The 16,201-nt window shown below is 34.6% G+C and overlaps 1 protein-coding gene across 1 annotated transcript in view; it reads right to left on the reverse strand.

Annotated features, from left to right (window-relative positions):
- Positions 1–16,201, reverse strand: part of ASAH2 (N-acylsphingosine amidohydrolase (non-lysosomal ceramidase) 2) — a 66,917-nt gene that overhangs the window by 6,642 nt on the left and 44,074 nt on the right. Inside the window, exons 12-18 of the mRNA XM_012659656.1 lie at positions 14,646–14,761; positions 13,207–13,301; positions 11,542–11,581; positions 10,641–10,736; positions 7,870–7,965; positions 5,644–5,790; positions 1,723–1,782 (exon numbers count right to left, since the gene is read on the reverse strand). Coding sequence (XP_012515110.1) covers positions 1,723–1,782; positions 5,644–5,790; positions 7,870–7,965; positions 10,641–10,736; positions 11,542–11,581; positions 13,207–13,301; positions 14,646–14,761 — 650 coding nt within the window. The remainder of the gene's footprint in view (positions 1–1,722; positions 1,783–5,643; positions 5,791–7,869; positions 7,966–10,640; positions 10,737–11,541; positions 11,582–13,206; positions 13,302–14,645; positions 14,762–16,201) is intronic.

Raw genomic sequence — 16,201 nt, forward strand, 5'->3', positions numbered from 1 at the left:
TATTAATAGCTATATATGTATATAATTTATCAGCCGATGATAAAAACAAAATTCTGAAATGTTGTAAGAAACTATTAACAATGATTATCTCTGGAAAGTAGGTTTGTGGGTAGAGGGATACTTTTACATTCTATTTTATGCACTTTTATGTTGCTTTTACATTGGACATGCATTCCATTGTGCCATTTTTTAAGATTAATAAATAAATGTCCTATTGGTGCTAGTGGTGAAGAGTAGGGAAATGGCCAATGCAAGATAAAGTAAAGCACATGGGCCAGGATTCCAACTCAGGAGAGCATCCTCCAGGGAGCCGTGGTCATCCCGCAACAGTAGAGATAGGACCAGAAGTAGCAATGCTGGAGGAGGAGGAGAAGCCAAAAAGGGAGGAAGGAGCCAATGATACACTTCCCTAGATTGGCCCTTTGGTTATTTGAACCGTAATTATAATAGTAGAGTTCTAAATGTGAATACAGTCATGTTAGGTCTGGTGGAGGGTAAACTGGTGGCAAGAAAGTGAATAGGGGTGGAGAGTGGGAACCGAGTTGTAGCTAGGAACCAAATTGCAGCTAGGAACTGTTCCCTAGTGGGAACATACGTGGTAAAAGTTCCTAGTAACCTTTAACTGACCTAGAGCTCATTACCATCTAATTAGCATGGCATGGGTAGAGCTTCGTGAAGGATTCTGGGGAAGATCCACCCACAGAAAGGGAAACTGTTACAGAACCAACCTGTTATGTAACTTGTTATATAACCTGTTATATAATCGCAAGCTATCAATCACCCCCAAAGGGCAGGAAATGACAACCAATCCTGCTAGGAGAAAGGCAGGACAAACTAGTGAGCTTAAAAAAAGCAGCGTGTGCTCAGACTTCGGTGTCTTCCTCCATTGGTGGAGATTGACCTGTTCCACTCTCTCCAGGATGTATTTTCGCTTTGTATAGCTAGTTTCCTTATTTACTTTCATTCTTTCATTTATGTGATAAACTATATAACATTGCTTTATGTTTGTGATCACTCTGTCATCAGCTCTGCTTGGTGTCAGTACTCATTCTTGACACTGGGAACCAGGGGACCATGGCACATCCAGACGAATCTAGTAGTCATATGTTGGATACATATGGAAAAATGTGGCACTAGGTGATTTCATTATTGTGCGAACATCAAAGAGTATACTTACACAAACCTAGATGGTATAGGCTACTACACACCTAGCCTATATGGTACAGACTATTCCTCCTAGGCTACAAACCTGTACAGCATGTTACTCTACTGAACACTGTAGATAACTGTAACCCAGTGGTAAGCATTTGTGTATCTAAACATAGGGAAGGTACAGTAAAATATGGTATTATAATCTTATGGGACCACCATTGGCTATTCAGTCCATCATTGACTGAAACATCATTATGTGGCCATGACTGTACATAAGTGGGATTGTGTTCAAATTAACCTCTTCTTGAGAGACGATTCCAAGACAATGCCGTTCTATACACATTATGCTATATGTGGTCCTAAGAAGAGCCAGTTGTTTCCTGTGTGCTTTTTCCGAGACTCAATCCACATTAACTGTACCCACTGAAAATTTTTTCACACCTACAAAATAAGATGGAAAACAAGTTGGCACATTTTATCTTTATGTTGTTAACATCTAGAGGGATATTAAAGTGAACAAATGACCAAAAATTGGATTTGAATTTGTAAAAGAAAATAATTGATACTTACCTGGTTTTCTGCTGAATTCTTTGGGTTAGCCCCTACAAATACAACTTCAGCAACTTCTCCCTGAAAATAAAAACTTACTTGATGACTTTTAATAAAATGATTTTTCCTGTATTCATATTTGGGGCATTATCTACTGCACATTCTAGGACTCAGGGTGCCTGTATCGATTCTATTCTACTTAATCAGTAAATTATCTTCTATGAAGATAATCTTCATAATCTTCATACCTTCTATGATGATAATTCATAGAAGATAATTCATATTAAAGAGACTAACCCTTACAATAATAGACACAAGAAGTGTCTATTACTGTGGAATTTTTGGCCAATGAATTTGCTTTTGGTAGACCCAGATAGAGACAAAGACCTAGAGCTATAGTTCCTATTAGTGACAGCACATTAAAAGGGCTTCTTCAACCCTTGTTATTTTTTTACACCTTTCTCCCACACAAATACGGGGAATTGACTAAGTCAAATAAGAACAGTCAAAACATCCTTTGGATGACTTACACTTACATTACATTTACATTTATAGTTAAACTTATATTTATATAAGATGGAGTGACACCAACCAGACTGAAATACCTCATAATTCAAAAGGATTTTACTTCAGTATGTGTTTGGGGTTGGGGAGGGGCGGTGCTAGGGGAAACAGGGAAGGGACTTGCCCAAGACAAAAAGCTGCTCTGGCCCTGCCTAAAAAGCTTAGTAATAGGTAAAACAATAGATAAAAACAATGAAACTAAGAGCTAGTTCTTTGGAGGTACAAATTACCAAAATCAGGAGGAAAGAAGAAGCATCACTATCGACCCCACAGAAATTAAAAGAATTATGAGGAAATATTAATATCATGAACAACAAAAGAACAAATTTTATATTATACCAAGAAATTAAATAACTTAGATGAAATGGGAAAATTCTTAGAAAGATGTAAATTCCTAGAAAAATACAGATTCCTAAAAAGACAAGGTAAATTCCTGGAAAGACACATAATTGACTCAAGGAAAAAAAAATAGAAAATCTGAATAGATCTATAACAAGTAAAGAAACTGAATTAGGAATTGAAATTTTTACCATAAAGAAAAGCCCAGGTCCATATGGCTTTGCTGGTAAGCCCAATTAAATACTTAAAGAAGAAATAATACCAATCTTTTGCATACTTTTTCAAAAAATACAGAAGGAAGCATTGTCCAATTCATTCTTTGAGACTAGTATTATCCTGATACCAAAGGCAAACAAAGACAACACATGAAAAGAAAACTACAAGTATCCCACATGGAGATAAGTATAAAACTCTCTAGCAATATATTAACATACATGTAAAAAGTACTATATGCCAAAAAAAAAAGTACTATATGCCATGACTAAAGGGCATTTAACAACTGAAAATCAATTAATGCAAAATACCATATTAAAAGAATAAAAGACAAAACTACATGACCAGTTCAGTAGACATAAAAACCACTTGCCAAAATTCAACACTCATTCCTGACAAAACTCTCAACAAACTAGGCATAGAAGGGAAATTTCTCAGCATGATAAAGGGCATCTACAAAATCCTAAAGAAAACATCATATTAAAGGATGAAAAACTGAATACTTTTCTCCTAAGATCAGAAACAAGATGAGGAAATTCAGTCTCACAACTTCTATTCAACACTGTGTTGAATCTTGAGCAAAAAGAGGCATCACATCACCTGACTTTAAAATATACTACAAAGCTATAGTGACTAAAACAGTATAGTGCTGGCATTAAAAACAGACATATAGACCAATGGAATAGAAGAGAGAGCCCAGAAATAAACCCATGCATTTATGGCCACTTGATTGTTGACAATGGTGCCAAGAACACACAGTGGGGAAAGGACAGTCTCTTCAATAAATGATGCTGGGAAAACTGGATATCCACATGCTGAGAAGCAAAAGTATACTCCTATCTCACACCATATACAAAAATCAAATCAAAATGGATTATAGACTTAAGCATAATACCCGAAACTATAAAACTACTAGAAGAATACACAGGGTGAAAGCTCCATGACATTGGTCTGAGTAATGATTGTTTTAATGTGACCTTAAAAGCATAAGCAACAAAAGTGAAAATAGAAAAATGGGATTATATCAAACTAAAAATCTTCTGAAGAGCAAAGGAAACAATCAACAAAATGAAAAGGCAGCCTATGGAATGGGAGAACATGTTTGCAAAGAAAATATTTTGATAAGGGGTTAATATCCAAAGTAAATAAGAAACTCAAACAACTCAATAGCAAGAAAACAACCTAATTAAAAAAATGGGCAAAAGACCTGAATAAACATTTCTCAAAATAAGAAATGTAAATAGCCAACAGATATATGAAAAAATGTTCAACATCACTAATCATCAGAGAAATGCAAATTAAAATCATAATTATTTATTACCTCACACTTGTTTGAATGGCTATTATCAAAAAGACAAGATATAAATATCGGCAAGGATGTGGAGAAAAGGTAACTCTTTGCATACTGTTGGTGGGAATGTAAATTAGTACAGGCATTAGGTAAAACAGTAAGGGGGTTCCTCAAAAAATTAAAAATAGAACTACCATATGATACAACAATATCACTTCTGGGTATATATCCAAAGGAAATGAAATCAATGAGTCAAAGAAATATCTGCACTCCCATGTTCATGCATTATTCACAATAGCCAAGATACGTAATCGATCTAAGTGTCTATCAATGGATGAATGCATTAAAAAAATATATACACTATGGAATACCATTCAGCCTTTAAAAAGAAGGGAATCCTATTATTTGGGACAACATGGATGAACCTGGAGGACATTATGCTTAGTGAAATAAGCCAAGTACAGAAAGACAAATACTGTATGATCTTACTTATATATGGAATCTTAAAAAGCTGAACTTAATAGAAGTAGAGCAAAGTGTCGGTAACCAAGGACTGGGAGGTTGTGGGGTTAAGGAGATGTTGGTCAAAGGATATAAAGTTTCAATTAGATAGAATTAATAAGCTCAGAAGTTCTATTGTCCAACATAGTAACTATAGCTAATAAGAATGTAGTATATTTTGAAAATGGCTAAGCGAGTAAATTTTAAGTGTTCTCAACACAAAAAAATGATAAGTATGTGAAGTGATCATAAGTGTGTGTGAAATGGCTTTATTCCATATTTATATGTATTTATACATACATGATAGGTATGTGTGGAATGGCCATTTCACATTTATACATATGTATACATACATATACATACATACATTTATAAATGTATTACATGCTTTTATATATATTTATACATATTTCAAAACAGCACATTGTACAAAATAAATATATACAATTTTTATCAATTCAAAAAACTAAATTAAATTTTTAAAAACCAAAACATTCTATTGGATATTCTAGCCATTTCAATAAGAAAAAAGAAAAATTAAAGATATCCAGAAAGAAATAAATAAGAACTTATTTTTATCTGCAGATGATATACTATATGTAGAAATTATTAAGGAATCCATACCAAAAAAAAAAGTATTGGAACTAAGAAATGTTTTAGGAATGTAGAAGGACACAAGATTGATATAAAACAATAATGGTACAAATCCTGCTTCATTCTGTATTATATGCTTTTCCTAACCTTGATTTAAGAGACAACTTAGCTCCAGTGAATGGTTCCATGACCAGCCATTTAAGAAAAGGAATAATTTGGATTTTAGAAGTTCAAATTTATACATTTACCCCCAGAAAAATAATTATTTTCCCATTCTCATTACTTTTGCAGAGTTCTTCAGGGATAAGAACAATTAATTATCAACATTATCATTGTTAATAGCTGGTTTATGGCATGATTAGAGGTAGATTTAACAACATCCTTCCCCTCATCCCCCAAAAGAGGCCTCTAAAGGATTCAGAGATCTCTGTGAGTCTTACCACTCTGTATTCAGGTTTTGCTGGCTGCAGAATATCCCCAAAAGTTCTGCCTATTGGTGCTGTATCCACAATATTAGGAATTAATGGAGATATTAGTTGTTTGAAAAATGGGGGCTCTGGACCTCTGCTCAGGTTGGCTACTGTGTCCTGGAACAGAAAACATTTGCTTAAGGAGTGCACACACAGAGTCAAAGAGCCTTTCCCCAGGCCTCCACCCGCACAAATGCCTTTATTGAAGGAAGCGTGTGCATACACACATACACACGCACGCTCCAAAAGCTAATAACCTTTAACCAAATATGAGGGCCACCTTGCTAAAATGTGAGCCTAGAGATCCATAATTTAAACTTTTGTCATTAGCAGAAAGTTTTGGTTATAGGCAACCCTACATTCCCCTAGGCAGTGGGGTTCAGTGATCCCAGTGCAAGTTGGGAGCACACTGCTCAGGTTTAGATTCTGGGACAGAGAACTGTGTGACTTTGGACAGGGGCCTAACACATGATAAGCAAGTTTTTATAACATGACACTGATTATTCTTTTAATTTTCAAAAAGTATTGAGCTTCTTTCACCCAAACTCAATACCAAGTTTTTTCTTGCATCCTTGTCTGTGCTAATAAAAGAATAAATACATTTTTAATTTAAAAAATTTAAGATCAGCCCACATCCTGACTGGTTTAATCTACGTTTTCCACAAAATGTACCATTTTAATAGTGCCATCAAAATGCAAATCTCAATTTTTAAATAGCCTATGATATATAATGTTCTTTAATCCTCACATTATATATTTAATTTTTACAGCAGCATATGAGATAGGTATACATTACCATTCCCATTTTACAAATGAGAAAATAGGCTAGGAGATAATGGGTTTTTTAAGATCACATAGCTAGTCTTAAGGTGTACAACCATAAAGTTTACTGTGAAACAAATTTCTGCAAAATGAATGCATTTTTCATCACTGAATATCACTATAAAATTTGAAGAATCTATTTTTGTGGGAAGAACTATAGACCTATGACTGAAAGGAAATTTAAACAGTGGCTATCTCTAGGGATGGGTTATAGGTTTACACTTTTCTGTGCAATCTGAATATCATATAAGTAGGTTTAGCTTTCATGATATAAATAAATAAAAATAGTTCTACTTTGGAAAAAAATAGCAAACCTAAAATGGACATTAAGATAAAAAGGAAATCAAGTAATTAAGATACATGCAAAATAAATACATTGTACTGAAATTTCAAACACACAATCAGCAACTAATGATGGAGACATATGAAATTGCCAATATTCAACTGATTTGACCTACAGAAACAATGATTTCATATGTTTCAATTTAATATATCCAAGCTCTTTCTTTAAAAGAGCTTTATTGTCTTTGCTATGCCATAATTGTTTTACAGCTTTTATTGAGGCTTATATGTTATTATATAAGGGTCTGTTTACTATTTTAAGCTCTTTATCCTATTTGTTGACTGATCTTCTGACATCACAATTATAACTCTATAAATAACTACATCCCAAAAGATTTCTACAAGTGAAATTGATTTAAATTAAGTAAACTTGTTCAGCTGTATGTATTTTAGGTAGATGCAATGTGTGCATTCCAAGGCACTGCTGTATTTCATCAAATCTAAACCCCCATTGATTATAATAACTTATATTTTTTGAACCATCAAAAAAGTAAAAACATGCTACAAAACATAATCATAAGATTCCTCTGATTAAAAAATACATCCCAACTTCACAGATATTGTAATGTGAAAAATAGGCCTTTCAGAAGTGATGACCTACTCAACTCTCAGAGGGGAGAAAATCTGGCAAAGATTAGAGAACACTGGCCCAACTCTCAGCTACAGTTATTGTTATAGCTATCATTATAATTAGCTTGATCGTTTATCTCCAAGCCTACTTGCTCATCTGAAAAATGGAGGAAAATGAGATCTCTTTACTTCACGTGATAGTTGTAAGGATCATGAGATGCCCTATATGAAAAAAGCTGCCACTATTAAAGGACATTAACTAAATCTGAATTTTACTACCAGTAAAATTTCATTTCTTTTCTTAGAGACACCACATTGCTATAACTTTTTAAAATATAAAGGTTGTCAAAGAAACTGAACACTCAAAGCTAAGGTTCTCTCTCGCTTCTCCATACATCTCCTCACCCTCACCAACCCCCACACACACACACACGCACACACAGACACACACTATTAGATTACCGTAGCAATGGCCTTAGCAAGGCCTCTGAAGAGCTGGATGTAGGCAGACAGAGTGTGTGGCCCATAAATTGTAGATGCTGCCTCGTATCGTTGCACCTGCAGGAGAGAGAGGGGAAGTTGTACACAGTTCTGCACATTTCTATCCGTTTACAGAGGTGTAGCATTTTAGGTGAGGGTGATGCTGGAACATCTCACATAATTCAAAACTGGAAGAATCTTCAAGATTGTTTATGACAAAAAAGGATGGGCATTTCCATTTACCAGCCAAAGTAAATGGCTCCCATCAACTACTTGTTAAAGGCACTGGATTCTCTTTGCTTATGCTATTTAGACTGTCACTCCATTTAATCTGAAAGAGAGTGCAAGCTCCTGAGCTTTGGTCAATTGCAAGTATTTGCAATATTAATGTTTCCCCCCAGGGAATGCATCAGGAGAAAAATCAAAGAAAAAAAGTCCTAGGTACTCTTGGACAAATTGCATGCTGATGGTACTAACTGGAGAAGGACACTTAATCCATCATGGAGCCGTGAAAGAGAGCCAAATGCATCTCCTTTCACCTGGCCTCCAAGTTTCTGGTTGTTCCACAGAAACCCTGAAGTCATCTAATCTAGAACAGACCTCATCGCTCATTACAGACGTACCAGCTTCCCCTCCAACATTCTTCACCTCAGTGAGTAACTGAGGTCTCCCATGTGAGGATCATCTGGCAGTTACCTTAGACTCCTGCCTCTCTCTACATCCTGTAAGTCTCCAAATCTGGCAGTCCTACCTCCCTAAAATCTGTTGAGTTCTTCCATTTTCCTGTCTCTACTGCTTTTACTTTATTCAAACCCTGATCTCTCACCCAGATCTTAACTACATCTTCTTAATCAACTCTCTACCTCTACACATTCCCTTCCAATTCATTTTCTGCACTGCTATCCTATTGTCCTTTCTAAATCATAAATTTGATCAAAGCACTCTCTTGCTTTGAGTCCTACTGCAGTTCCCCAAAGCCTTCCTTATTGAGTCAAAGCCCTGTAGCATAGCTTATAAGACTCCATCAACTAACCCCTGCCTGCCACCCTAGCCCCGTCACATTAGCATCACCCTCAACATACTTACTCAATGGCACTCAACTAGTTATGGTCCATTGATGTGCTGAGTCTGCCCCTCCAGACCTTTGCATATGTAGCTCGCTCTATATGGAACATCTTAATTTTTATTTGCCTAACCCTCACTTATTCTCAAGAACTCAGACAGATGTTACATCATCTTGAACAGTCCCATTCCTCAAATACCCACTCCTCACTGGTGTTCTTTCTCCTTATTTTTCTGTCACCTTGTGCATGCCTTTCATGGAAATGTAATCATTTGCTTTCCTCTGTCTTTGTACTAGACCATGAACTTCCAGTGGTCTTGAGAACAAGGACAGATTCTTTTCATTGTTATGTCTCAGAAAGTGGCTAGTACAGTATCTGTCACAACACATATCTGTTAAATGAGCAAATTGGTTAATTAATAGTAATCCTTGCGGAAGCATATCCCTCACCCAGGAGACAAGATAATAGTGGTTCTTAAGCTTGTTTGTGTCATGGACTTCTTTGGCAGTCTGTTGATACCAAAGGACCTCTCTCAGAATAATGTTTCTAAATGCATAAAATAAAATACATGGGATTGACAAAGGAAATGAATTAGATTGAAACACATTTACCAAACTATAATAAACCAATTTTGTGATATAGTAATTTATACGCTTCTTTATTATGCTGTTGCATAGCAAGATCTAGCTGCACATCTAATAAGTACTGTGATTTTAAAATAGTGATAAGAATAAAAGATATTTCCAGATCTGCAACTGTATGTGATATGAAAATATCTAGTTCCTATTGGTGACAGTCAGAGGCACTGCTAATATTTTTTGTTTGTTGTTTCCTCCATTTACAATTGGAGGAAATGCTAAAGATAGAGAATAGTGGGAAAGGATGTAATTATTCCTATCCAAGTTCACCGGTTAAGACCTTATTCAACAGGATTTCCTAGAAGACAGGGACCTTCAGTAAAGCCAACAGAGGGCAGCAAGGCAGTTTCCACTCTTGGTATCACTGAATATTTGCCAAGGGGTAGACTGCATGCCTCTCTATGGACTGACACGATATACTGACAGATATTTAGAAGTCATTAATTGTGGAACTATAAACTATTTTAATATTTATAACTACTATGGTTAATAAGTACTTGGGCTGCTTTTTGGAACTATTTATAAGCAAGGAAACATTACCAGCCACCATCCTCCTCCAGGCTCTCTTGGACTCTGTTTCTTAATATATGTCATGAATATAATAATATCCTACTTCAGGACATACTGTGAGGATTACTTAAGATTGCACTTGCAAAGTGCTTAACTAGTGCATTCAATAAATAGCAGCTATCAGTAGGAGTTTTCCCAGGTTCTTCAGAGGCTTAAGGCAACGGATGCATTATGAATAGAGTTAGGAATGTTGTATGGCACAAACCAGGCTTATTATCAGTGCCCCTGACAAAATAATCGATTTCAGGGAAAGAGGAAATCAGTGAGACTAGAATTCTGACCTGAACTTGGAAATAAAAAACTTGAAAGTCCCACATGACAAATGATGAGCTTCTGACTTAGCATTCTCTTATCTGCCCTACCTAAATACAAAGTAGTCTCTCAGAAACAAGTTTGGGGAAGTTTAGAAAGAAAGAGGATTTAACACAATAGTCTTGATCAGGGTATAATTCATTTAAGTGATGAGAACTTTTTACTTTACCTGGTATTCTTCGTAAGTGGCAATGTAATGAGTATAGACATTGCATAGACCCGAAATAACAACAGTCATATTCTGCATCCCATAAAATGAAAATTCCTAGGAGGGAAAAGTAAAGCCCAATAAAATTACTCTTCATCTTAGAGTATATTATTATCCCCAGTTATATTTAACACACAATCATTAATGTGAATTATTACTGTAAGATGTCTCTTTTAACAAAATTCTTCCTCATGATTAAAACTTCCTGGGAATGCAGAGGTATCAAAAGAGTCCTTGATGAAAAGTTAGAGCCATAACTCTGCTTTAGAGTTGGATAAATCAATGGATATGTGAAAATCTTAATGATCACATTTGCAGGTGTAGAATCTTCCTTTTGCTAAAATAGAAATTTTTTAAATCAATTTCCTAAAAAATATAATGGGTAGATATTAGCTAACCAGAATAATTATTTTCAGCTCCAGGTAACAAGACATTTGTTGTGCCATTTTAGAACCATTACAATTCTTCTTGAATGTAAAAATAATCATAAATACAGTATAGATAAAATACAGAATTCCCCAAATGTGATACATTTTATTTAGACTGTTCACAGGAATTTAAGATATTAAGGTACGTAGCAGTTATTTACTATTGAGTCTATAAGACTATTATCATTTCAAATTATTAATACATAAATATCAATAAAATATTTTAACATAATGGTAGTTCCCTTATAATTTTTAAGTTTGGTTCTTCTACCACCAATATTTCATATTCACCTCTAGCCAATAATTTCAAGAAGTGTGGAACTTTAGTCATCTTAAGAAGGATTAATTTAAAAGATAACAGATCACAGAGATAAGGAATTCTTTCTTCTGTACAAATATGAATGTGTAGATATTTTATTTCATTTTTAACTTACTGCTTGAACTGCCTCTCGAAGTCTCCGTCCAGACATGGTCCTGAGTCAAGAAGACAGAATTGAGTAAATGTTTCCCTATTCGGAATGTGTGCAATGATACAGAAAGACTTGCAGTGAAAGTCAAAAAGTCGCCCTGGCTCATCACATGATAGTAAAACACGTAAGAATTCAATGATGATGCAGAGATAAACTTGAGCCTTTTTCCCTGACTATCCTATCTTTAAAAAAAATTCTAAACTGAAAACAGTCCATTTGACCAAAGGAGGGAAATACAATCAATGAACATCATTGGCAAAAGATCACCATCATTTCCCATTCTTGAGTCAACAAAATATATCAGTTGCGTCCTATGTTATTATAATAAGAGCTGAGGCAGGTAGAAAGTATACTACTGTTTCTGCCTATGAAGAACTTACCATTTCTTTCATTCACTGAATCCTTCAATAAAACACTGAGCATCTACTATATACCAGGCCCACTTCTAGGTGCTAAGGATTCAGCAGTACGGAGCTTACATTCTAGGGAAGGGAGATGGTCAATGAGCAAATAAAAAAGTGAGATGACAATAAGCGCTATGGAGAATAGTCCAGCAGGGGAAGGATGAAAGTGAGTGGTGGTGGCCACTGTGGTGATGATGGTGGTAAGGCAGGTGCTGGTGTGGTGGCGGTGGTGGTAGGGGTAGGTGGTGGCAGTGGTAGTGGTAGCTCAAGACTATTTTACACAGTGTGAGCAGGACTGGCACTCCTGTTAGAGATTTGAGCAAAGAACTGAAGGAAAAAAAGACTTGGCCGTGGGGATAACTGGAGGGAAAGTGTTCTAGGCAGAAGGAATCATAAGCTCAAAGGCTCTGCGACAAGAGCATCCCTGATGAGTTTGGGAAGTAAAGTGAAATCAAGGTGGCTGGAGCAGAGGTGAGCAAACCAGAGTGTGTAGGAGCTTGTAGGTTTAGGATTTACCTGGAATGAGATGGGAAGTTATTGGACAGTTTTGAGCAGAGCAGTGTCATGATTTAATTTATGTTTTAAAAGGTTTAATCTGGCTGCTATGCTGAAAAAAGACTGTAGAGGAGTAAGGGTGGAATTAAGTAGACCAGATAGGAGGTTATTGCAATAATCTGGCGAGAGATCATGGTAGCTTAGACCAGGGGAGAAGTGACAGAAAATCTTGGGTGCAATATACAAAATTTGCTGAAGGGATGAAAGAGGAAAAAATAGAGAATTTAGGGATGACTCCAAGACATAGAGCCTGATCAGGTGGAAAGATATAAAATTGCCACTTACTGAGATAGGAAAGACTACATAACAAGCAGGTTTAAAACATTCTTCCATGATTTTAATACCTAAATTGATTGTTTCAAGTACCTTCATTTTAATATTATTTCAAGTCTTTCTACTAATATAATAATTCATGGCATCATTTTCATTTGGAATATGTTTTTAAATTTTCACGTTTGCTTCGAGTTAGCCACCAGTAATAGGCAAATGAAGATGTATTCTTCAGAGGCCCCAACAAAAGAGGGTCCGTATATTTGTCGCTGTTTCCAAATAGTTCAGTAGGATACCAAAAGATCAGTAAAGAATTATCTTCCATGATAAGAAACAATTCCAATGGAAATGTACACAAAATAAACACACTTTTAACTAAGAAATAAAAAGAAGAACTTACGTAAGCTCCCCAGGGATAGCACTTATGGCCAAGGACCCAAGGGTAATAATCTGAACATCAACTATATCTGGATGCCAGGGGTGAGGTTTTGATAGCTAAGAACCCAAAACAAAAAAAAAAATGGTGTTAGGAATGTTATTCTTTTTATGAGGAACAGACAGATGATGGTCACAGAAACTCCTTTATTAAAGCATTTGAAATGTCTCAAGCTGATTTTGGTTTTTTCCTATTATAGGATTTATTTCTAATTTATGATGTAGTATTAAACATTCTGTATGGGTATTTACATCCTGGTCATAACATGTGAATCTCAAATGTCAATGGCCCGTTAACCTGGACTGATTAATGAAGTTTTTGGTGGATTTGTCATTATGGAATCACAATGTGTAGCAGATAACCAAGGGTTCACCTAAAGTATTATCAGTGACTATCCTTGTATAAGATAAATAAGGAATTCCATTTGGAACAGTTTAACTTAATGATTTCTCTTTTTACTCTACTAGCACTTTAAGTTTACAAGTTTACAAGTTTCCAAAACATAGGGCCTGATCAGCTGGAAAGATATAAAATTGCTGCTTACTGAGATAGGAAAGACTACATAACAAGCAGATTTAAAATATTCTTCCATGATTTTAATACCTAAATTGATTGTTTCAAGTACCTCCATTTAAATATTATTTTAAGTCTTTCTACTGACATAATAATTCATAGCATCATTTTCATTTGGAATATGTTTTCAAATTTTCATGTTTGCTTCGAGTTAGCCACCAGTCCCAAGTCTTGCCTTATTTTCCAGGTTTCTCTAAGAGAATCTACCCTTTTCCATATTCAGATTAGTGTAGAGTCTATCCCTCCATTCCTTCTTTTCCTCTCTTTTTTCCAAGAATTTTAATAGAATATTGGAAAAAATACATTTTTAAAATGTTTCTATTTCAATAATCAATTTTTATGAATACTGGAATGATATTTTAACATTCAGAATGTGAAAATATATGTTCCAAAAGAGTGTTAAAAGAAAATTGTTTTAGTTAATAATGTTGCCTGAATTGTGACAAAATTGGAACATGAACATGTTTCTTTTTATATGGTCTGAGATGTTTTCCTCTGTGGAGAATTCTATGTGGACTCCCTTCCTGGAACCAACACAAATGAATTCCAAATAAGAAAAATGTTAATCTTATTCTTCTTTTCCCATTATTCTAATTGTTTCATTTATTCATCATAAATGCTATAAGGGAAATCAATATATTTACTAATCATAACCCTTACTTCTTAGAGTTAGACTTATAGCATCCATATTTTTAATATTAAAAATTTGATTTGAAAATATCTAAATAAAACCTCTTATCTCAGTAGATATCTACTGTTCATTACCTGACAGTTTACAAATTTAAAAATAACATTATGCTAATTTCACTATGATAATGAAAATGTATCACCTCTCCAGTGTGAAGGAGGATTGGCTTTGGCTTATGACATTCTTTGATTTCTTCAGATGGCTTGCCCAGGAGCTGGTCCCGAATGGTGTCCCAAAATGGATCCCCTTCTGTTGTCCCTATTAGGAATGTTATGATTAACATAATTCCCTGAAACAAGTCATTACTCTGATAAATATTGTACAATAATCCTTCTAGGAGTTTCGTATATTTTATCAAGGTTGTTGTTCAATGATTCCAAACAGTTTGAATACTATTAATACAAGAGACAGAATATCCTGTACATCATAAAATAAGAGCCACTATTTAATTAGATCCTCAGTGTGTTCAAGAGAATAACAGAAGATATTTTAATCAATATCCTTAAAGTTTTGTTTCTATTACTCTTGTTCATCCATGTTGCAAATAAAAACAATCTGACATAATTAACTGTAGATTTATAAACTAAATCACACATTTCCTGTTTTGAAAATTAAAAGTAACACCTCCAACTCACAATACTAGTTGTCTGACTTGTGGTCCCTGAAAGAACTTCTCCTGAATCCTTATTTAATTATCCACACACACACACACACACATACACACACACACCCCACAAGCAGTGAAAACCAAAAACCAAACCTAAAATGCATAATATGGGGGAAAAGTTTTGTTAACTATAAAATCTATGAAATTGAGAATCTATACTCCATCAGGAAAATATAACAATTATAAACGTCTACATACCTAATAACAGAATATCAAATACATGAGCTAAAACTGACAGAAACAAAGAGAGAAATAGAGAATTCAACAATAATAGTGGAACTTTCAATAACTCATTTTCACTAATGGATAGAACAACTAGGCAGAAGACCAACAGGGAAATAGAAAACTTGAACAACACTAGAAACCAACTAGACCTAATAGACAACCTATAGAATACTCCATCCAACAAAAGACTATACATTCTTCTCAAGTGTACATGGAACATTATCTTGAATATACCATGTGCTGGTTATAAAACAAACCTTGATAAATTTTAAAGGGTAGAAATAATACAAAGTATGTTTTCAACTATAATGAAATGAAATAATAAATAAGTAACATGAAAAAAATTGGGGAAACTCACAAATATGTAAAATTAAGTAACATGATTCTAAATAGCTAATGATCAAAGAAGCAGTCAAATGAAAATCCAAAAATACCTTATGATGAATGAAAATGAAGACCCAACATATCCAAACTTATGGGACGCAGTGACAGTGTGCTCAGTGGGAAATTTATAGCTCTATATGCCCATATTAATAAAGAAGATCTCAAACCAATAACCTAACTTCTACCTCAAGACAGTGAAAAAGAAGACCAAATAAACCTAAATCAAGCAAAAAGAAGGCAATAAAGATTATAAAAAATTAATTAAACAGAGCATGGAAAAACAATAGAGAAAATTAATTAAAACAAAAGCTGGTTCCTTCACAAAATCAACAAAATTGACAAATCTTTAACTAGATTGACCAAGAAAGGCAGAGAGAAGATTTAAATTACTGGGATCATAAATCAATATTAACTTTAAAGAA

Source organism: Propithecus coquereli, unplaced genomic scaffold (genome assembly GCF_000956105.1).
Source record: "Propithecus coquereli isolate 6110/MARCELLA unplaced genomic scaffold, Pcoq_1.0 Scaffold63, whole genome shotgun sequence".
Lineage (NCBI taxonomy): Eukaryota > Metazoa > Chordata > Mammalia > Primates > Indriidae > Propithecus > Propithecus coquereli.